The sequence below is a fragment of the Heterocephalus glaber genome, unplaced genomic scaffold (genome assembly GCF_053883595.1).
Source record: "Heterocephalus glaber isolate CG9 unplaced genomic scaffold, H.glaber_assembly_v1.0 deba00001472, whole genome shotgun sequence".
Lineage (NCBI taxonomy): Eukaryota > Metazoa > Chordata > Mammalia > Rodentia > Bathyergidae > Heterocephalus > Heterocephalus glaber.
In genome coordinates, this window is record NW_028258315.1 from 55778438 (window position 1) to 55802242 (window position 23805).

Below are 23805 nucleotides of genomic sequence, written 5' to 3' on the forward strand. Positions count from 1 at the left end.
GGGAGAGGGAAGGTATAGTTAGGGATAAGTTGAGTCCATCCTGATGAAATATTTTTATCATTATAAGAGAGAATATATGATTTGCTAAATGTAAATATCCTAGTGCATCTGTTGCATAAAACTCTTTTACTTTACACAGATAGAAAACCGTGTGTTTAAAAAAATACTTATTTGGGAAACAATGTACTTAGAAGACAAACAATGCTTCAAATAAAATCATCCCTACAAAAAAACATTTCTGGCACTAGTATGGACCATTTGACTTGTATTTTTAGATTAGTGTATTTATGCTTTACATTAGTCAGAGGAAAACATGATAGTTGGCCCTCTCCACTTAGAATGTCATAATCATAGTAATTGCTGCTAGTGTGATTGCAGTACCTACTCAATTCCAGGCTGTCCTCTAGATTTTTAAAATTAATTATTCCACTTAACCCTATAAGAGCCCTGCTAAATAGGAATGTTACTTGTGTCCTCTACCTTCTCAAATGATTTACTGAATACTCTCCTATCAGTTTCATTGAAAAATTTGAAACCACTGCTCAAAACATTCTTATTTAATCAGCATCCACTTTGTGATCCCTCTGCTTTCTATTGGTATGTATATTCACTTTCTGGATTCTTTGTTCCTTATGAAGTCCATCCACTGGGGTCTGATAACTTTAAGGATTTAATGTGCTGAATCATCAGTGTCTTTCTTTATTTGATCACTTAGAATAGTATAGCACTCTCATGCTCCAAACACTTTTATGTTCCTCCTAAATCTCATTTCCTATTCATAGCCAACTTGAAGGCATTTGCATGCCTATGATCTCCTTGTCCTTATCTACTATCTGTTCCTCAATTTATATTGGCTTCCTCCCAAAACTCTACTGAAATTATTTTGTCAAGATCAAATATGACTAATAGCTTTTTCTTTCCACATCTTATTCTACCTCTTATTTGCTGCTTCCATTGTATTTATTTTCTCCCTCAGCCCCTCCCCCATATATCAGTAGTTCTTTACTTCCAAATTGTCAAGACTTTGAGAGTTTGATCTTAAACAACCATTCACTATGTTGCTCATGGCAAAAATTTGAGTGTCATCCCATAGGGATTACACACATTCCTATGACTTAAATTCATTTTATATGCTGGTAAGTCCCATTTGTATAAATTCTGACCTCCTCTGTGTTTAAGCAGCAGGCATTTCATAGCCTTTATAACATTATCAATTAGATAGCTCATGGGTAATACAAATTAAAATATCAAAATAGAACTCTAGTATTCCTTCAATTAGTACCAATAATTTATTCTAGTACACCACAGGAAAGCTGCTAAAAATAAACCTAAACACACAAATACATAATACATAATCTTTTTAAAATTTTAAAAAGTACAGTATAAGTACAGATTTTATAATGTCCACTTCCACATTCTCTTATCCACTCCTTTGAGATAAACAATGCAAATAACTTTTAACAATCCATTCTATAGGTTTTCTATGACAATTTAATGAGATATTCTTGTGTAAGTTTTTCTTTAATAATAGTATAATGTCGCAGAAATATTCAGCATTTTTTTTCTTGGCAGTATGATACTGCCAGGCATGGTGGCACATGCCTGTAACCCCAGTATTTGGGAAGCTGAAGCAGGAGGATTGTCACAAGTTCAAGGCCATCCCAAACTACATAGTGAGACCCTGTCAAAAAACAAAACAAAACAGGATGACATTTATCAATCCTTTTTGATTAATACCTTATTTCATTGAGGACCTGAAATCTGTACATGTTCTAAATATCATTCATCTGTTTACATTGATATTATTAGCTTATTGATTTGTCTAGAAGTATTGTCTTTGCATTTTTAATTCCGTCCATGTGTTATAACCCTTCAAAATGAGCTAGACATGGTGGTACATGCCTGCGATCTCAATAGTTTAAGAAGCTGAGGTATAAGGATCTCAAGTTAAAGCCCACCCTGGCTGACTTAGCAACTTAGTGACAGCCTATCTCAAATTTTAAAAAACAATAATAATTTAAAAAAATAAAGATCTGGGGATGTAACCTAATGCAAAGGCCCTGGGTTCAACTTCCAGTACTGAAAAAAAAAAAAAAGTCTGCCCTCCACTTCCATCTCCTTGAATTCTCACCCACGATGCACCAATAACATTGACTTTTTTTCAAAACTGTGAAACTCCCCTGCATTTTCCACATCTAGACTTTTTAGTCCTGCCTGCTTTCTCTTCTGGAAGGAATGTTTTCCTTGCCCCATATCCCCAGTCCACGGTTGTCTTTCTCATCCATGAGATCTGTACTCTTTATTTACAGTCTGTCTTAGGATAAAGGTTCACCTGCTATAACAAAGAAATCCCAAAATAAACACCTCAAACAAATTTTGGATCAACTATGGTTCTGCTTCATGCAGTCACTTAAGGGCTCAGGCTAATAGTGGCTTTTTAGTGTTCAAGAGGTGGCTGCCAACAACTCTTGTATCATTGACAATCCAGATGATGGGAGAGATAGATGAGTAGGGAATATTAAAATTTGTGGAAATGCTCTCTCAAAAAATAAAAGAGAGATGCTATCCTGTTTCTGCCTGCCGTATTAACCTACGAAGAAATGTGGGAAAAATAATCTCTAGGTAGACAAGTATGTTTGACTTTCATGTCCCCTGTTATGGACGAGAGAAGGATAGATCTTCATGGACAACAATCTCCCGAACCGCTATCACAATTTGTGAACAATATATTTATCAGGTAAAAGGGCCGAAAACCCACACCAGACTAGGCCACAACAAGCCTTTTAGGGGAATAGATCTGCCTGGCTGTCTCTGAATAGAGAGACAAAAGCAATATGGCTAGGGCAGGGAGAGTCTTTTATAGAGACTGGGGTGGGGTTTGTAGGGGCTGAGGCGGGGTTGAGTGAGGTAGTGGTTAGGGAGTGCAGGAGCCCATGAAGTCACTAGGAGGTAGGAGGTGAGTGAGTATTAGGTTACTCTCTAGGTGGGACCAGGGGCATGCTGGGAAGAAGGGTTTGTTCTTTGGTGGGAGCAACCATCTTGGCATGACGTCACACGGGGGAGGGGGCAAGGCACCATAGGAAGAGGGCAGCTACTATACATAATAGCTGCTGAGGTAGTAGGAGACCTATCAATATTCATTTGTTTTGTAACGAATCTTCTGGGCTATTAGATGGTAAACATAGTAAGAGAAAGGAATGTGCTTGCTTTACTTAACAAATATATCTTACACATTAATAGCATTCCTGTGTTTCAGTAATTGACTGCATTAATGAATAAATAAAAAGATTTTACAGGTGAAGAAATTAAGGTTCAGAGAAGTTAGTAAGTTACCCATTTCTAGAAGATGAGTGACATCTTCCAGGAACATAAATTTATACTTTAGATGGATGGCTTATCAAGATAAGCTTTCCTCTATGAAGTTTTCCTCTAATTCTAATACTAATACTAATTCTAATAATTCTAATAATACTAATTCTAATACTCTAATTCTAATACTAAGCTTTCCTCTAATTTTGTATGTCAAGTACTCTTTGATTTAAGAAATCAAAACATTCCAAATAAGATCAACAAGGAACTTTGTGAAGGAAAAGATCAAGAAAAATTTGAAAAGATACTTTTTGTGTCACTGATTTTATCATATGGATATTTTTCTGTCACATCACTAAATCTTAAATTCTCACAGACTCCATCCATTCCCATTAAAATAGCAACCATTAACCCCAGATGTTAGAAGACCACAGCAAACTCACTACATACCTTTCTTAAAATCATACCTCTCCTGGATAGGAAGAGTAAATATGTGCTGGGCTTAAAAGATTTCCTGCTAGGCTACAATTGTGAGAATAAATAGTAAACAGAAAGTAAGTAATATCAGAAAATGCTTCTATCATACATTGAGTTTAATTATATTACAAAGAAAGTTGGAAAGCAATGCAAAATTTTGAGAATGAAAATCAATACAGATTAATTGATCAACAACATCTGGTCAGCCAAGTATGAGTATCCATTACTCATAGTAATAAAAAATAAATTACAGATTCTACTTTATTTCTCCTGCAAAGTAACTAATTCTAAACAATTTTTTCTGTATTTTCCAAGATATTGAAGACTTTGAAACCAAAACAAGAAGCACAGTGTCTGTTCGAGAAGGTCAAGGCGTAGTGCTTCTCTGTGGGCCACCACCACATTTTGGAGGTACAGTGGGGGTAATTTGTGAGAAATTCATGTGTAAAGAGATTAAAGGGAGTGTCTTGGTTACTTTCTCATTGCTGGGACGAAATACCTGACACCCATAAGTTAAAGGAGAAAAGGTTTATTTTAGTTCACATTTTTGAGGTTTCAATCCACAGTTGACTGGCTCTAAAATCAGTTGGCATGGCAGAGGAGAAACAGTCTGTGGCTTGACAGGCAAGAACCAGCTGGAATCAAGACAGGAGGAGAATATATATATAGATATATAGATATATAGATATATATCTATATATATATCTATATCTCCTTCCAGGCCACACCCATAGTGACCCATTTCTTCCTGCCAGGATTCACCTCTCAACATCACATCCAGCTATAAACCCATCAGTGGACTAATCCAATGTCACACACCCATGATCCTATCACCTCCCCAAATCCCAAAAGCTCCACTTATGAGTGCTTGAGGCTTTGGGGGAGCATCTAGATATCTGGTAATAGAACCCATAATATCTGTAAATACAATAAAAAGAGCCATAGACACTCTTCAAGCTCATCTACTGCATCGAAACACTCCAACATTCAAATGTTTTCTTTTGAAAATATTATTCAAGCAACTGCTCCACAATTATATCCTTAATGAGATAAACATGACAAGATATAAAGTTCTGGTATTGAAACTTTGTTTTGAAACAGACTGCAGCTATAATCTGGTATTGTGACATACAGTCCATGACAAGGGACAATTTATTTAATCCCCTTCAAGCCTTAGTTGCATTATCTGTAGATTAAAGATAATAACCAATATTTGTATTGATTGCCATTACATATGTTAAATGAGCAAAGGAGTACAAATTGATTAGTGTAATGGTCAGTATTTCATTAAAAAAAGAAAGCCGAACCAAGATGCATCATGTAAAGGTACAAGTTCCCAATGAGAAATGTAATTGTGTTGTATACCTAAAATGTACCAATAAAAGAATTTAAGAAAAAAAAAAAGCCAAAATTGTTATTTCATTTTAATTTTTGGATTCTATGCAAAGCAAATTCCAGCACTCCTCTAGGCCACATCAGATTAACTGTTGGGAAAGAGAGGTACCCCATCAACTGGAAGGGAATTTTGGATAACATCAAATTATAATATCTCTTAGCAGTGGTTAAAATGAAACAATAAATGGTAATCTCTATTTGGAAGAGTCAGATTGGCTAATAAATTAGTCTAGTGCCAGAAATCCAAACTTCCTGATGATTTTGTTCCCTGAGGATTACAATTTTTTTTCAAATTCCAAATGTTATGGTAAAGTTGGTAATGATTCTCAACTGGAACCTGTAGGTGAAAATATCCATGAACTCTTTAATTTAGTACGTTACATTATACTCATTATAGCAGAGAAAGCTTAATAATAACAGAAAAAAATATGCAATAGAAGTCTAAGTACTTTACTTTTATTAATGTCTGAAATTCTCACAACTGTTAACAGATATAGTATTATAATTATTGTCTTCCAGGTCCACTACACTGAGGTAGAGAGGGGTTACATAAATAGTTCAAGGTCACACAGCTGGTATGCAATGGAACCAGGATTGAAATCCAGGCACACAAACTCCCAGACACTCAGCTCTTAGCCACCATTATTTTGTTATCATTGACAACTACTCTGGAATCCAAGAATTTTGAAAATAGATAAGATGGATGCTTAAGCATAATTGCAAGCAGTTTTTCTGATGTTAAACCAGAGTTCATTTATGAACTTTGAAAAAATTAAAACTTTTTCTGACACTATTTTCACTTTGTACATCCTTATGGCATACCTGTAACAAAATGAAAAAAATACCAGTTAGAAGTTAACAGTCTATTACTCTACCAAACATTTGGCCATTATGTTTCCTTGAATTGTTACAGGCAATACAGTGCTTTCTGTGCTATCACAAGATAAAACAGTGTTGTTGCAGAGCATACAAAAATGCTGAGGACTTTAGTTGGTGCTTGTTTTTTTCAAAATATGGAAAATTTTTTTCCAGTACTATAATTTAAGATAAAATAAGCAAATTCTTCTGTAAGTCTGTCATTTTACACTCTGTTACCATTCAAAGATCCTTGACAATATTGAAGTTTTTTCCAACTTTTTTTTTTACTTTAATCAAGTATAACAAAAATGTAAGATCTTTACAAATAAGTTACACATGTTTAAAAAAAAGAGTGCCGGGGATTTAGCTCAGTGGTTCTGCCCCCTGACTCTCAAGAGCAAGGTCTCGAGTTCAATCCCCATTACCAAAAAGAAAAAAAGAAAAGCAGTTGAGCAAGAAGTTGTAGCCTTCTAACGTTAAAGAATATTTTAATAATTTAAAGCCTTCATTATAATTGTGCCTGCAATTAATGTCATGCAATTAAGTCACAGATGTATGAAAACTACCTTAAGAACTTTGAGAATTCTTTTTTTTTTTGTACCTGGGATCGAACTCGGGACCTTGGGCTTTTGAGGCAGGCGCTGGCACCACTGAGCTAAATCCCTGGCCCCAAGAACTTTGTAACTAAATATTCCTCATGCATGAGAGCAATGACAAATTTACCTAATACAGTTTCATGACATGCTAAGTAGCAATTTCACATGAAATCTACTTAGGATATTTGTCAGTATTGATGACTTGCAAGTTCTAGTAACTTTCATCCTGAATAGTTTCAAGATATACCAAGAGTATCTTCATCTCTATGAAGGTAAGAGGGATACACAGCCATTGTTCTCTTGTTTTTTATCGACCTCCTAGGTAAAATCTGAAAAGAGTATCAGTAGACACACTTTTATCTCATTATACAAATAATGATCAATATTGAGAGGGAGAATGTTTGAGTAATAGTTATTGATTATATAATTTCGATGGGCAGGCTCTATAAGGGCTTCCCATTTATTTTTATATTCTGTTATTTTAATAATTAAGAATAATTTTAAAATAAAGAAACTCAAATTCAAATAATTAAAGAAAGTAGCTACCTGTTAGTAAATAAAGGCAAGATTCCAACTCAGATCTTTCTGACTTAAAAACAAATTTGGCCATGCAAACCTTTGGTCCAAACTGCCATTCTAACTCCATCTTCCCTCATCAATATGGGTGTATACTTCAAGGGCATCTCTGTGATAGTCAAGTGGAGCAGGGGGAATATGGAGCCTTTAAAGAGATTAAAAATATTTAAAAAGAAAAGTAGGAAAGGCTATTGTAGTTGGCAGAATTCCAAGGTGATATTCAGTGGCCCATGCCTTTGTGTAAAACCTTCCATCTGCGTGTGGGTGAGGCTTGTGAATAGGCATCACATTCCTGTGATTAGAGAAGATGGCACATTTGACAGGAACAAAATGACTACCTTTGGTGGAGATGATCTAATCAGGTGAGCCCTTCCAAGAGATGGGGTTCTTCTAGCTAGAGAAAATTTAAGATTCTCTGTTTCTGGCCTTGAGGACAGAGGGGACCATGTAACAAGAATTTCAGGGCAGTCCCTAGGAGCTGACAGGCATCAACAGTCAGCCATCATTAAAATGGGACCTAGTCCTGTAACCAAGAAAGTCAATTACACCAACAGCCTAAATCATTTTGAAAGAGGCTTCTTCCCTATACCATCCAGAAATGTATTCTGGCACCTGATTTTATCATTGTATGAACCTAAGCAGAGAATTCAGATCTATCTTCCCTGCTCATTTGACATACAGAGCTATGTGCTAATAAATGAGTGTTATTTGAGGTAGCTAAGTTTTGGGTTAATTTATTTCATAGTAATGTAAAAGTTATCCATTTATAATTATACTTTGATACACCTAATCCAAGGATAAATTACAGATAAATACAGAAAGTATCTGTCTATGTCTATAAGTTGGTCTGCATTAAACAAAATGTCCATTAATCCAATCAGCTGGTCATGAAGCCTTTTTTTTTTTTTTTTTTGAAGTCTTTGCACAGTTCACCTTCACAAAGAAAGTGAGGCAGGAAAGAGAACAATGAGCCAGTTAAAAGCATTCTCAGGTTCCTAAGACAGTAGCAGCTGGATTGCAAGCTTAGGGAGAAAGATTTGCTTTGGAGGCCTAAATTGAAAATCCACTATATATAAATGGTATTTAATGTCTCATAGTTGGGTAAGGTAATGAGTGCCTCCTGTGTAGTGGGCTCTCAAGTCAGTATTCTGCCTACCTCGAGTCATTTAATATTTTGGAAGAAATATCTCAATTTAAAAAATGGAGCAGTCATGTTAAATATGTCAGCATTATCTTAACCATGACTGTGTGACTGCAATTCATTGAATCCTAACTATACATTACTGTGTTTATCTACTGCCTAATTTTGTCTGGCATAATCTAGCCCAGAACAGGGTTAGCCCAATGGCAGAGTACCTGCCTACCATGTGAGAGGTTCTGGGCTAATATTTAGTGCTACCAAAGGAAAAAAAAAAAAAAAGAAAAAAGAAAGTAAAATATTTAGTAGGTTTTAAATGAAGTATACAAAGAGATGACAGGAATTCTTATTTTTGGTGGAGAATAGTGAGCATCATCCAGAGAAGCAGATTGATTTGCCTAAGATTAATGTACAGGATTAGAATCAGCAAGCTTATGGCTCTTCTCATGCTTTATAACTTTGCAAAATTCCAGAATTTAGTTTTATAGGTCTCACATGCCAATCCCCTCTCCCACACTCCACTCCTGGCAGTTTTCCTTACTTTCCTGAAAGAACCCAGAATTTCTGAGTATTGCTACAATTCACATTTAGGGGGACTCTTTCTCATGAAATACCATATTATGCTCTGTTAAAATGTTTTAGCAGTATCCTTGGTCTCTCCCCACTACATACCAGTACCATATTTTCCCACATTGTGAGAATGTTGCCAGATGTTTCCATATATACCCTGGTAGAAAAAAAAAATCCCCGGCTGAGTACGAGCCTGTCTCTTGAATATGCTGTGTTAAGCTCATTCATAATGGATGAAAAATGGGAAGAAAAAAGGAAGTCTAGTTCTTCTGTATTTATAACTTATGACTTTCTCAGTCTTTCTTAGGATTGGATCTTTCCCAGAATTTAATCTAAAGCTTTCTGTGTTTTTACTTGTTCTCCGGATATGTCTTGCCAGTGTACAATCAGTTCTCAAACTCTTTAGAACTTAGCAGTAATTAGAGCTTAGAGGGCTGGGGATTTAGCTCAGTGGCACTGTGCCTGCTTCGCAAGTGCAAGATCCTGAGTTCAATCTCTGGTACTGAAAAGAAAAAAAAAAGAGCTTAGAGGGACTTTACTTACTGGTTATTTGTAGGCCCCAAAGATCTCCATCTTCATGATTCCAAACAAAAGCTGTATAAATCGGAAGAGCTAATAAAATCCAGCTGATCAAGTAGCAATTGTGGTACAAATAGAAACTCAAATAGAAATAGATTTTAAAAGTTTTCTGGGTTGCATCATAAAATGCTTAGTACAGTATCAGTGACTTAACCCAGGAATTACTGTTCTTGGTTTAGGTCTTAGCCACTGAGCTTGCATAACCGTAATTTACCACCCAAGAGTTACATTTAGTCTTGAAGTACTACACAATGGTGGCAGAAAAGTACACTCATTCTGGAATATTCCAAATAGAGGATGTGCTCACTAAATCTGATCAGAATGCTTCAGATTATTTATTCTACTCATTTATTTTCTACTCCAAGAAATTTGCTATCAATTTTGAGATCTGTTCTATAGCACCAATTGTAGGTTTTGCTGTATCATTATTGTTCCCTTTGATTTGAAATACTTCTCTTCCAATAAACTACATCCCATATAAAGGGTATAATTACATATATCTTTTGTATTTGTGTTTTAACTATCACAGTACAGGACATAAGACTGTAAAAGTTGTCAAAACATAATCATGCCCTGGAGAAAATAGGATTTTTTGTATGCTTGAGAGAACAGCAGATAGAGTCTTCAATTGCTGACTGCAGATCTGCATTTCTAATAATAATGCAATTGTAGACAATAGTGTCAATGAGAAATTACAGAAATGCTTCAGGAAGGACCAATTATCACGAAGCTCTAATGTTACTTCTGAACCATCACAGGGACAATGCATCAAAATCATTAATAACAGATGAATGTCATAAAAGGTGGAGAAAATATATAAAAATTCAATGGTTTCAATTTAAGAGGCTCATGAATTTAATTAAGAAAAAGCAGGGCTGGGGATTTAGCTCAGTGGTTTTGCTGCCTGCTGTGCAAGCTCGAGGACCAGAGTTCGATCCCCGGTACCAAAAAAATAAATAAAAATAAAGAAAAGGCAAATAGGAAGATTTCAAAAACTTCCAATTTGGGAGTTGTTGTTTTTTTTCTTTCACCAGTAAGCATATACAAATTAAGCACTGACAGTGGCTGATGATGGAATGAAAAGATAAAAGCCCCTACTGCAGGCTGGATTTCTGGATGAATGAAAAGAGTCACCCCATGGGAAGAAGGGAGCAGGGCAGGGGGAGAAAGACAGTGGCAGCCAGGACTTTCTACTTAACATTTCCACCAATTCACAGAAGGACACAAAAGTGCAGCAGGGTTGTCATCCCAGGGCTGCTGTAAACTCTTTCCCACTGCTTGTTTACTTGTAAAATGAAAAGGTTAAACTAGCTCATCTCTCATCTCCCTGCTAGCTTGGACAGCATAAATCTATGGACTGAGCAGAAGTCCCTTCTCCAGGTTTCAACACTGTACCCAATGGAATATACAGTGCTTACCATTCAGAATCCAGAGTGTTTGTCTTACAATGTGGTTATGCATAAAAGACTGAGTTTTCCCATTTATATAAATGGTTTTTGAAGTGTAGTTCCACACTCCAGTATCAGTATCCCAGGAAATTTGTCATTTATGAATATTTCTGGCTCTTCCTCACACCTACTAAAACAGATACTTTGAAGATGAAGCTGCTAGTTTTGTTTTTGTTTTTGTTTCTGTTTTCACTTCTGCAGTAATGGAAATAAAATGCAGGGCCTTCATAATGAGCTATTTTTAATACCCCCCCCACTTTTGTTTGTTTTTTTTTGTTTAAGGCAGTGTCTTACCATGTAGTTCAAGCTGCCTTGAACCCACTATGTATGTAGCTAGGCTAGCCTCCAACTTTCAGTGATCCTCCTGCCTCAGCCTTCTCCTTGCTGGGATCACAGGTGTGCACCACCACACCTGACTCTCAGCCTCTGCCCACCCACCCCGTTTTATTTTGAGACAGAGCTTAAATAACTAAGTTGCCCAGGCTAGGTTCAAACTTGGGATGCTCCTTCCTCTGCCTCCAACAGCACTGGATTTATAGAATTACAGTTTGTGTTTTCATAAGTTCTTGTTACGATTCTGATACACACCAAAGTTTTTAGAACCTCTGTCATAAATAGGCTTATTTTAGTAGGAAGAATTATTTCCTCAAGATTGTGTGTTTGGTTTCCTCATGATGTCCCAATAAATCTTTTAGAGTAATTTAAAATGGTGGATTAACCCTTTGCCTCATGAGATTCCTGGGATATGGGGCATAGGACAGGCATTGTTGATGGGGTAGGCAATGAGTGGTAGGACTTTTTTTCTGTGAACCTGAGTTGGATTGCATACACAGAGAATGTAGGAGTTTGGGAGGATGTCTGAGGGTGATAAAGGAAAGCTAAAAAATAAAAAGTGACATGGAAAAAGAGATTGATTGCAGATATGTAGCAAAGTAGAGATGTGGTGTTAGGGAAAGGATTTGACCCTAAGTGTCTACATTTACACCCTGCTCCTTTCACATATGAACAGTGTGATTTAGGGAACTCCCTTTGTGCTCTTAGCTCCAATGCCCCCTTCTGTTTAATGGATATATTAGCAATACTGTATTAACTACATGAAACAATGGTTGGGAGGTTGAAATAAAAGTGTTTTTCAAATTGACCACTTTTATACACTCTCGCCTATTTCTGGACTAAATTCTTTCAGTTGCTTCTAAATATTCCAATATAGAAGAAGGACACACCACATGTAGGAACAGATTGGAAAGTTTAGTAGCTAAGATAAAAAATGAATTCACCAAGGGAGAGAAGAAAATTACAGTTTCAGGCCCCAAGATTATAGGTTGAAGAACACAAAGATTTCTTGGACACTACTGGCAACCTGTAATTTCTGTTAAGGGAAAGGGGTTACAGTAGATTTCAGAGAACTAAAGCTTATTCGTCTCCCCCAAAAGCCCTTGAATAAGGATCTCTAAACTGAGACATAGCCCTGAGAATTTGTGCAAGATTATCTTTATTTTGCAAAAGGCTCAAGAGGTGAAGAGTCAGTGACAACAGGGGAATCTGAACTACTTTTTGCTCCTTCTTTTTATAGTGAGGAACAATTTACTATTCAGAAAATTCTCTAGTTTCAGACAAAAACCTTTGAGCATCTCTTTGGTGGATACAGAGCAACAAGCTCAGATGTTAGGTAGCGAAGGACATTAGCAAAGAAACTACATGGAATGATGAAAGACCTGACACCAATAGAGACTATGAAAGAAAATGAAGACACAATAACTGAGAACAGGATGAGAATGTCAAGGCATATATTTGGACATAAAAATGGATTACATTTATGCATACATGGTCTAAAATCATAGACTCTTAGGGAGATCAAAGAAATATTGAGGAAGCCCAGACCCCAGTGGAACACTCAGCCCAGGACTGGTCCCTGAACATCTCCACAACTGTGAATTCCATGCCTTGGCTCAGCCACTGCAAACTTGGAGCTGGCTCTGCATTGTTTTCCCACTACAGGGGACAGCAAAAGTGCCAGCCAAACAACAGACCTGTTCCTGCAGAAGGCAAAAATCTAGAATAGGAGATTCAACATGGATGACTAGAGGAAGCCACATCATAGAAGCTGAGGAAAGATCCACTGAGAAGGAAGGAACTGGAAGATCCAACATGGCTGAGTAGAGGAAGAGCCACTTTGGACAACAGCAACAAGAAACACAATGGAGAGAGGACAAGATGGTGAAGCAGTGAGTTCCAGCAGCTTGGCTTCTCCAAGTAGAAGTGTCTGAATTCTGGAGCTGGAGACAGCAAGAACACTAGTCTCTGATTCCCAAGCGACCCTCCAGTGGTAACAGGTGGTGAGGGTCTGCATTACAAGTGCCCCAGGACAAAGCTGCACAATGCAGGTGCGGACTAGTAAAAGAGGGCTGGGAGTTTGAACTTCAATCCTAGAGCAGCTCCCTGGTGCTCATACTACCAAAGTCGCAGAGTTGATGGGAAAAATATAGTCACTGAAGACTGTCCGCAGTTGGACAACAGACTGGGGTGAGTCTCCCTGAAATGCAGGGACTGGTGATCACAGACCCAGGACCTGTATTCAGGGATCAGATTCAGCCTGAGCTATCCAGGATTGGTGCTGTGTTCCCACTGCTAAAAGGAGATCCAAAACAGGAGCTTATGGTATGTTATTTCTCAACTAGCCCTGATAGACGCCACTGTAATGGACTAGCCTGTTAGTGCTGTCATTGAATTGATTGCATAGGAATAATCCTGACTCAGTGGACAGTTTATTGCCACTGAATTTGTCTGCCAAATCCACCATCACACCCAGGGAGAGGAACAGCAAGAGGTTTGGTATCTTTTTAAATTGAAACCAGACCCTTATCTCTTACCATATACTAAATTAAAATAAAAATGAATCAAAGATCTAAACATTCAACCTTCTGGAAGATAAAATAGGTAAAACACTTGAAGACATACGTGTAGGAAAGGATTTTCTAAACAAAATCTCAAATGCACAAGAAATAGCAGGAGGAACCAACAAATGGGATTATATAGGACTAAAAGCCTTCTGTACAGCAAAAGAATCAATCAGTAGAATGAAGAGAAAACATAGAAACTGGGAAGAAATTTTGCCAGCTATTCAGACAGAGAAATGAAATCTAAAATACATAAAGAACTCAAAAAAATTAAGCCACCTAAAATTAAAGGTCCAATGAAGAAATGAGCTAGAGAAATGAATAGACACTTCACAGAGGAAGAAATACAAATGCTTAACAAGTATATGAAAAAATGTATATGAAAAAATCTGTACATGTATTATGTATATGTATATGAAAAATGCATATGTAAAAAACCTCTGGCCACTAGAGAAATGTAAATTAAAACAAAGGTAAGATTCCATTTCACTCCAGAAAGAATGGCAATCATAAGGAAATCAAACAATAACAAATGCTAGTGTGGCTGTGACGAGAAGGGATCTCTCCTGCATTGTTGGTGGGAATGCAAACTGGTACAACCATTATGAAAATCAGCATGGAGATTTCTCAAATAATTGAAATTAGAAATTCCATATGACTCAGCTATTCCTCTGCTAGGTATCTTCCCCAAAGAGCTTAAATCATCATACTACAGTGATATATGCATACCAATGTTTATAGCAGCACAATTCATAACAGCTAAATCCCAGAAGCAGCCTGTATATCCATTGACAGATGATTGGGTAAACAAAATGTGATATCTATATTTAATGGAATACTACTGTGCTATAAATAATGACAAATTTGAGGCATTTGTAGGAAAATGGATGCCCCTGAAAAATATAATACTGAGTGAAATAAATCAGGCACACAAGCTTAAATACTGTATGGTATCTCTTGTTTGAGTGAGGCAAAGTACAAAAAAAAATGATGAAGGATAGATAGAAAGGGACAAGGAGGCAGACCTCATGCAGTAGGGAAGTGGTGCAAGGGAACATGATGGGTAAGGAGGAGGGGAAGGAGAAATGAGAGGAATAAAGTTGTGCCACGTACAGGATCCTAATAACTTCAATCAGTGTAAACATTATATGCCATAACATGAACTAAGACAAAAAACATCAACAAGTATGTAAAAGGCGATAAAGGAACTAGAGGAGGAGGGGTGAAGGAAAGGGAAGGAGATTAGGAAAAAAAACAAGCTAATATGTACATTAACAGTTCCCAAAATGATTGTAAATGTGTGAATTACAAAAGTGCTAATAAAATGTTTTTTAAAAAAATGTTGAAGGAGGTGTTGACCATTCATAAAAACATATGATTAATCCTATCTATTGGGAAATAATTCTTTGTTGTTTTTTTTTTTTGAAACAGCCAGTACAATGGTTATTTATGCTGAGCTTGATAATTTCCCACGATAGAGCTGGGTACATTGGACATCTGCTGATGTAACTCTAAAATTTACACCATCTGTGTTAGCTTTCTGTTAGCATGCAAACACATGAGATAATCAACTTATAAAGAGAAAAGGTTGATTTGGACTCACAATTTTCAAGGTTCCAGTCCAAGACCAGTCAGCCCCATTGCTTTGGGCTGGAGATGAGACAGCAACCATGGCAGGAGCACATGGAGCAAAACTGCTAACCTCATGGCTGCAAAGCAAAAGAGAAGAAGAAGGAGCCAGAGTCCCACTGTGTCCTCTGGAGCTCTCCCAGTAACCCAAAGACCTTTCCCTAGACCCCATCTCTTTCAGTCTCCACTACCCCATAACCGTTCCAAGCTGAGGGTCAAGCCTTTAGTACATGGCTTGTTAAATTATATCAAGCATCAGACAACTTTTGGTAACCTCCAGCTGCTGTAAGTTCCACTTTTACCTTATAAACATTGATAAAACAGGGCTTTATTTTATCCATCTTGCACATAGCAATCCTTCAATATGAAGATAGTTCTTATCAGCTCTATTATTCTTCCAAGATCTTGTTTCCCAGGGTCAAAATCTAGGTTTTTACCACTTTCTTTTGTGACATGGCTTCTCATCTTTGCCACATTGTTATCTATCTCTGTGTAACACTTGAGGGTTTTAATTCCCCTCTCAATAAAGAGTGCTGTAAGCATAATATTCCACTTTTAAATGCATGAGTCATTTAGAGGGTGTTGAAAAATCTAGATTCCCTGACACTTCACTCAGATATAATGAAACCAAATTGCTAGGAGTAGAGTTAACTATCTGTATTTTAACAAGCTTCTTTGATGATTCTAATGTGTATCAGGTTGCGGAATCAATGCCTGAATAAAATGTAATTCTCCATTCTGAACACTTCAGAGTCAGAATAAGAAATGTTATCCATCTTATTTTCACAAGTTGTAGCTCATTCTAGTATTTAGCCTTTCAACACTATTCTCATCCTGTTAATTCTTTTTCAATTTAAACAAACACTACATACTAATTTAAAATTCTAATGTGACTGAAACACATTATGTAGAGAGTAAAAGCCTTTTGCATTTTCTGCCTCTCACTCTGAGAAAACACCAATATACATCCCCAGGTTTTTAAACATAATTATCTGTATGAACATATAAAAACACAAGTTCCCTCTCTGAAATACATAATTTTTAACTGGAAAGACTAAACATATTTATTTTAACATGTTTTTATTCACATAATAATTCAGTTGTTTTTTGTTTCCTACCCAACTATATTTATAAGCTTAATGCTACTTTTTTACATTTTCACATTTCATGTGCAAATGACATTTTTGTGGCTCCTGTTTCTTGTCATATTTTGTCTCATATCTTCTTCATTTCTAAGAATAACATCATATCTCTGTCAGCATAGATGGATTTCTTTTGTATTAAAATCATTTGTGGATTATCATGAGAAAGTAAATTCTTTGCCCTCTTTCCACTATTAATGATCCTTTGCTTGATAAATGCACTCTCTTGTTTCACTTTTCCTATATTTTCCTCCTTTCTTCACTTATTTTTTTTCCTTTCTTCACAAAATCTAGTTCTTTCAGTGTATTATTAATGTTTCATATATATAAGTACACACATAGTGCAAAGGAAGATAATGGGGTAATATTCTGTTATTCACACTTACCAAAGAATTTTTTATAGATTAGTTTTAATGTAGAATAGCTATTGATTTGCATTCTTCCACCCCACATACTTGGAGAATTTAAATTCAGTCATGTTAGCATATTAGGTTTCAGGTATTCTGATTTCCCCTGAGGTAGACTGCTAAAACAGAGCAGAAATAATTATTTGTTTACACCATGTCTTGCTTCTGAACAAGTTTTTAATATGAATACAGCTGGCAAATATGGCATAAAACCTCTGCCTGGACAAGAGTCCCCTACTTGCATGAACTGCCCTAATGTGACCTCTCATTCCTATGAGTGTGCTTATTGAGATGAGGGTCTTTTGACCTAACTATAGAATGAACTTCTTTCCCACCCCACTACCTATACATTTTTGTTATCTCTTTTGAAACAAATACCTTTTTTCCATTTTCTTGGATATAGTAATAGTCTATAAAATTTGTACCATACTGGCGGAACACGCCAAATCAGCCTGCTGGACACCCGCCCCCCTGCTCCTCTGTACAGCCACCTTCTTCCACACTACAAAGATGCAGAGGACACCAGACCACCAGATCACAGTACTGAGTCCCACCGCTTCTGGCCCAGAGGTAGGGGCCTCTGAGCTGCCGTACCACTGCTCCTGGTCCAGAGGAAGGGGCTTCCCAGCCACCATCCCTCCCGCTGCTCCCAGCTCTCTCCCACCTCTCCCAGCTCAGAGGAGGTAATCTGTGCAGGCACCAATAGCACCCCCCCCCCGTTGAAATGAGAAAACACCTAAATAATTCTCAAAACCAGACTTCCAGATCACCTACAGCAACCCCAAAGGGAAGTGAGATAGAACACTCTGATACTCAACCACCTGGACCCACTGAACTGGCAACAAAGGGGGATCTGGAAAAAAGAAATCAAAAATAACTTCTCAGATAACAGGAGAAATTGTGTTCCTACTGAAAGACATGATTAATAAATCTAGAGAGGAGCTGAGGAACATGATGGAATCCCAACATAAGAAACAAATGTAATCCATAAAACAGATGCAAATAGATTTCCAGGAGATAAAAAACTCCATTGAAAGTCTACACAGCAGAATGAGCCAATGTGAGGACAGAATTTCAGATACAGAAGATAAGATTGCAATTAGTGACCAGGAAAAGAAAAATGGCTTCAAAATTATAAGGGAACATGAGAAATCAATCCAGCAGCTGCTAGATGATGCAAAGAAGAATAACATAAGACTGATGGGGCTCAATGAAGAAAGAGGAGAGAGTCCAGATGACATAAAAAATCTCTTCACAGAAATAATGGCAGAAAACTTTCCAAGCAGGGGAAAAGAGCTTGATGTACAGATAAGTGAGGCATATAGGACTCCAAATAGCCTTGATCAAAAAAAATCTACACATAGGCATATAATTATTAAGATTCCAGAAACACAACACAAGAACAAAGTTCTACAAGCAGTTAGAGAAAAGAAACAAATCACAGACAAAGGAAAGCCCATCAGAATCACAGCAGTTTTCTCAACACCAACCATCAAGGCAAGAAGAGCTTGGAGTGACATATTCCAAGCCCTAAAAGAAAACAGCCTGCAACCCAGATTGAGGTACCCTGCAAAACTATCTTTCAAAATGAATGGAGAAATAAGATACTTTCATGCCAAAGAGCACCTTAGGAACTTCGTGAATACCAAACCAGCACTCCAAAGAATTTTACACAATATCCTAGGAACAGACATTGAGGATCACAACCCCAGGAAGCAAAGAAGAATGAACCCATCTGGCATGACAAGAAATTAAATGTAAAGGGGGAGAACCCAACAAAAAGAAAAACTCATGGCAATGACAAGTCAATTCATTTCAGTCATAACCATCAATGTTAATGGTCTCAATTCACCAATCCAAAGAAATAGACTGGCAGAATGGGTCAAGAAGCAAAATCCAACAATATGTTGCATAGAAGAAACACACTTAAATCAAAAGGAAACTCATAGACTGAAAGTTAAAGGGTGGAAAACAATACTCCATGTGATGAGAACCCAAAAAAAACCAGGAGTAGCTATCCTCTTTGCAGATCAAGTAGATTTCAAACCAACACTAATTAAGAGAGACGAAGAAGGACACTACATCCTTATAAAGGGAAGAATCCAAGAGGAAGAGATAACAATCATAAATATCTATGCACCAAACACTAGTGCCCCCAACTATATAAAACAAATACTAATGGACGTGAAAAGTCATGTATGCACTAATGCAACTGTAGTGGGGGACCTCAACACCCCACTGTCACAAATAGATAGGTCAACTAGACTAAAAATAAGTAATGAAATACTAGAACTCAATCAAACTCTTGAACAAATGAACTTAACAGATGTTTACAGAGTCTTCCACCCCACAAAATCAGAATACACATTCTTCTCAGCTGCACATGGGTCATTCTCCAAAATAGACCACATACTCACACATAGAACATGTTTAAATAAGTGCAAAGGAATTGAAGTTATCCCCTGTATATTATCAGACCATAGTGCAATGAAATTGTAGATCCATAGCAAAAGAAACTGGAAAAATTTCATAAACACGTGGAGATTGAACAACACACTTCTGAATAACCAATGGGTCACAGAGGAAATTAAAAAAGAAATCAGACAGCTCCTTCAATTAAATGACAATGACAATACAACAAATCGGAATCTATGGGACACAATGAAAGCAGTCTTATGAGGGAAATTCATAGCAGTGAATACGCATATTAGGAAAACAGAACAAGCCCAATTAAACAACCTCATGCTGCACTTCAAGCTTCTTGAAAAAGAAGAGCAGAACAACCCCAGAGCTCATACAAGGGAGGAAATTGTAAAGATCAGAGGAGAAATCAATGCAATGGAGACTAAGAGAATGATACAAAAAATCAATGAAGCCAAGAGTTGGTTCTTCGAAAGAATGAACAAAATTGACAAACCCTTAGCCAACCTTATCAGAAAAAGAAAAGAAAAGGCCCAAATCCATGCAATTAGGAATGAAAAGGGTGAAATTACAACAGACCCAGCAGAAATCCAGAGAATCATCAATACCTACTTCCAGAACCTATACGCCAATGAGATGAACAACACAGAAAAAATGGACAGATTCTTAGATACGTATGAATCACCAAAGTTGAATGAAGAAGACCTAAAAATTCTGAAAAACCCAATATCAACCAATGAAATTGAAAACATAATTAAAAACTTATCAACTAAGAAAAGCCGGGGCCCTGATGGCTTCACTGCTGGATTCTACAAGACATTTAGAGAGGAACTGCTGCCAATACTGTTCAAACTCTTCAATGAAATTGAAAGGGAAGCAGTACTCCCAAATTCATTCCTGGAAGCAAGCATCACCTTCATCTCCAAAGCAGAGAAAGACCCAACCAAAAAAGAGAACTATAGGCCAATCTCACTAATGAACATAGATGCAAAAATCCTTAATAAGGTACTGGCAAACAGAATGCAGAAGATCATCAAGAAGATCATACATTCTGATCAAGTAGGATTCATCCCAGGGATGCAGGGATGGTTCAACATATGCAAATCAATCAATGTAATACACTATATCAATAGAGCCAAGGACAAAAACCATATGATTATCTCCATAGATGCAGCAAAAGCATTTGACAAAATCCAACATGCATTTATGATAAAAACCCTACAAAAAATTGGAATAGATGGTCTCTACCTCAAACAGATAGAAGCCAACTATGAAAAACCAACAGCCAATATCATACTAAATGGTCAAAAGCTGAAATCCTTCACACTAAAATCAGGAACAAGACAAGGATGTCCACTATCCCCACTCTTGTTCTATATAGTTTTGGAAACATTAGCCCCAGCAATGAGACAAGAGAAAGAAATAAAAGGAATAAAGATAGGAAATGAAGAAGTCAAATTGTCGTTGTTTGCAGATGACATGGTACTCTACATAGAAGACCCCAAGAACTCCACCAAAAGTCTTCTAGACTTACTAACCAAATTCAGTCAAGTAGCTGTTTACAAGGTCAACACACAAGAATCAATAGCTTTCCTCTACACCAATGACAGACTCACTGAGAGAGACATAGGGCAAATAATTCCTTTTACAATAGCATCCAAAAAACTGAAATACCTAGGAATCAACCTAATGAAAGAAATCAAAAACCTCTTCTCTGAAAACTATGGCACTCTGAAAAGAGAGATTGAAGATGATATCAGAAAATGGACAGACATCCCCTGCTCCTGGGTAGGAAGGATTAATATAGTGAAAATGGCCATACTTCCAAAACTGCTATATAGATTTAGTGCAATTCTAATTGAGGTCCCAGCAGCATACTTCATGGACCTTGAGAAAACAATCCAAAAATTCATTTGTAACAAGAAGAGACCCAGAATAGCAAAAGCAATTCTAGGTAACAGAGATATGGCAGGGGGTATCACAATCCCCAACCTGCAACTCTACTACAAAGCTACTGTGATAACAACAGCATGGTACTGGCAAAGAAACAGACCTGAGGACCAGTGGAACAGATTAGAAGATGCAGAAACAACGGCAGACACACTCAGCCATCTCATCTTCGATAAAGGAGCCAAACACCGTTACTGGAAGAAAGATAGCCTCTTTAATAAATGGTGCTGGAAAAATTGGGCTTCAATTTGCCAAAGATTAAAACTAGACCTGTATCTCTCACCATGCCCTAAACTAAAATCAAAATGGATTAAAGATTTAAATATTGAAGTAGAATCTCTGAACCAGTTGGAACAGAGGTTAGGTAGAACCCTTGAAGACATCGGTGTAGGAAAAGATTTTATGAACAAAACCTCAGTTGCCCATGAACTAGCCCAAACAATCAACAAGTGGGATCTCCTCTTATGAAAAGGCTTCTGCACAGCAAGAGAAACCACCAGCAGTGTGAAGAGACAACCCACAATGTGGGAAAAAATCTTCACCTGCTCTTCCTCAGACAAAGGTCTACTATCTCAAATCTATAAAGAACTTAAAAAGGTCAGACCTCCCAAATTTAAAGACCCAATCCAAAAATGGTCATCTGAAATGAACAGACATTTCTCACACAAAGAAGTAGAAATAGCAAATAATGTTCAACATCACTGGTTATTTGAGAGATGCAAATGAAAACAACGCTGAGATTCCACCTCACTCCAGAAAGAATGGCTGCTATCATGAAATCAACCACTAACAAATGCTGTCAGGGCTGTGGGCAAAGAGGAACCCTGCTCCACTGCTGGTGGGAGTATAGACTGTTGCAACCACTTTGGAAATCAGTATGGAGATACCTCAAAGACCTAGGATGGAAAGTCCCATTTGACCCTGCTATTCCACTGCTGGGGATCTTCCCCAAAGAATTAAAAGAATCATACCCCAGTGATATATGTGCGCCCATGTTCATAGCAGCACAGTTTATGATAGCTAAAACTTGAAAACAGCCCAAATCCCTATCAGCTGGAGACTGGATAAAGAAAATGTGGGTTTTTTATAAAATGGAGTACTACTCAGCCATAAAAAATGAGAAATTAGAGACATTTATAGCTAAGTGGATGCACATTGAGGCAATACTCTTAAGTGAAATAAATAGGACACACATGTATAAATACCAAATAGTTTCTCTGGTGTGAGAAACTGAAAGTGTAAATAAGGACTAAAATGTATACTAGGTTATGTGAAATAGGAAGAAAAGGTCCAAAGGGGTAGGGGTATTGGGAGGGTCAGTGGAAAGGAAAGAAGGGAAAGGAAAAATCATGCAAAATGGAAAAAATGGAAATAAAGTCTTTGTAAATAGGGAAGGGTGGAGGGGGCGAAGGGAGGGCTAGGAATGGGGAAAAAATAAGAACCAAGATCCATTATGTAAAGGTACAATTTCCAATGAGAAATGTAATTGTGTTGTATACCTAAAATGTACCAATGAAAGAATTTAACAAAAAAATTTGTACAGTACTACTAATTTCTTTTTTATTTGATTTTATTGGTACACTTTTGATACACTTAATGATCACATTCATTTTAGGGAATTTGTACCTGTGCATGATGTATCTTTATTCTTCTTTTTTCCCATTTGTTCCCCTCCTTTCAACCCCTCTTACCCTCATATGCAAACATTTGTTTCCATTTATCCTTCTTTTCTCTTTTTTTCTTTTCCCTTCCTTCCTTTCCCCCCTCACCCCTTGCTAGTTCCCCTTCCTATCTGAACATTTTCTTCCTATTTCATAATATCTATTATACATTTTGGTCTTTCTTTACACTTTCACTTTAGCACCCTAAAGAAACCATGCAATGTTTACACATATCTAATTTATTTCACCTAAGCATATGGTCTCAAGGTGTATCCATTTCCATACAAATGTCTCAAGTTTATCCTTCTTTATGACTCATTCATACTCCGTTGTATTAAAAAACCACATGTTCTTTATCAGATGAATATCTGTTGATGGACCTTTCAGCTGTTTCCAAGGTTTAGCTATTACAAACTTTGCTGATATAAACATAGGTGTGCATATATTGGTGTGGTATGATGCTTTGATTTCTTTGAAGAAGAAACTAAGAAGGGGAAGAGCTGGGTCAAATGGAACCTCTAGTTTTAGTTTTTTGAGGAATGTCCACACTGATTTCCACAGTGGTTGCACCAGTTTATACTCTCTCAAACAGGGTAGAAGAGTTCTTTTTTCCCTCACAGCTCCACCACAGTTTTTTATTGGTTGATTTCATGATATTAGCCATTCTTTCTGCAGTGAGATAAAATCTCTGTGTTTGTTTTAATTTTCATCTCTCAAATGACCATTGATGTTGGACAGTTTTTTATATATTT

At 37.0% G+C, this 23805-nt stretch overlaps 1 protein-coding gene across 6 annotated transcripts in view; it reads left to right on the forward strand.

Moving 5' to 3' along the window:
* Window positions 1-23805, forward strand: part of Cntn6 (contactin 6) — a 338831-nt gene that overhangs the window by 201202 nt on the left and 113824 nt on the right. For 5 of the 6 annotated variants that reach the window (XM_004854219.3, XM_004854220.3, XM_087182026.1 and 2 more), the window contains exon 5: window positions 4102-4197. The exons of the other annotated variant lie outside the window; for it this stretch is intronic. In XM_004854219.3, the coding sequence (XP_004854276.1) occupies window positions 4102-4197 (96 nt within the window). The remainder of the gene's footprint in view (window positions 1-4101; window positions 4198-23805) is intronic. 6 annotated transcript variants of the gene reach the window in all.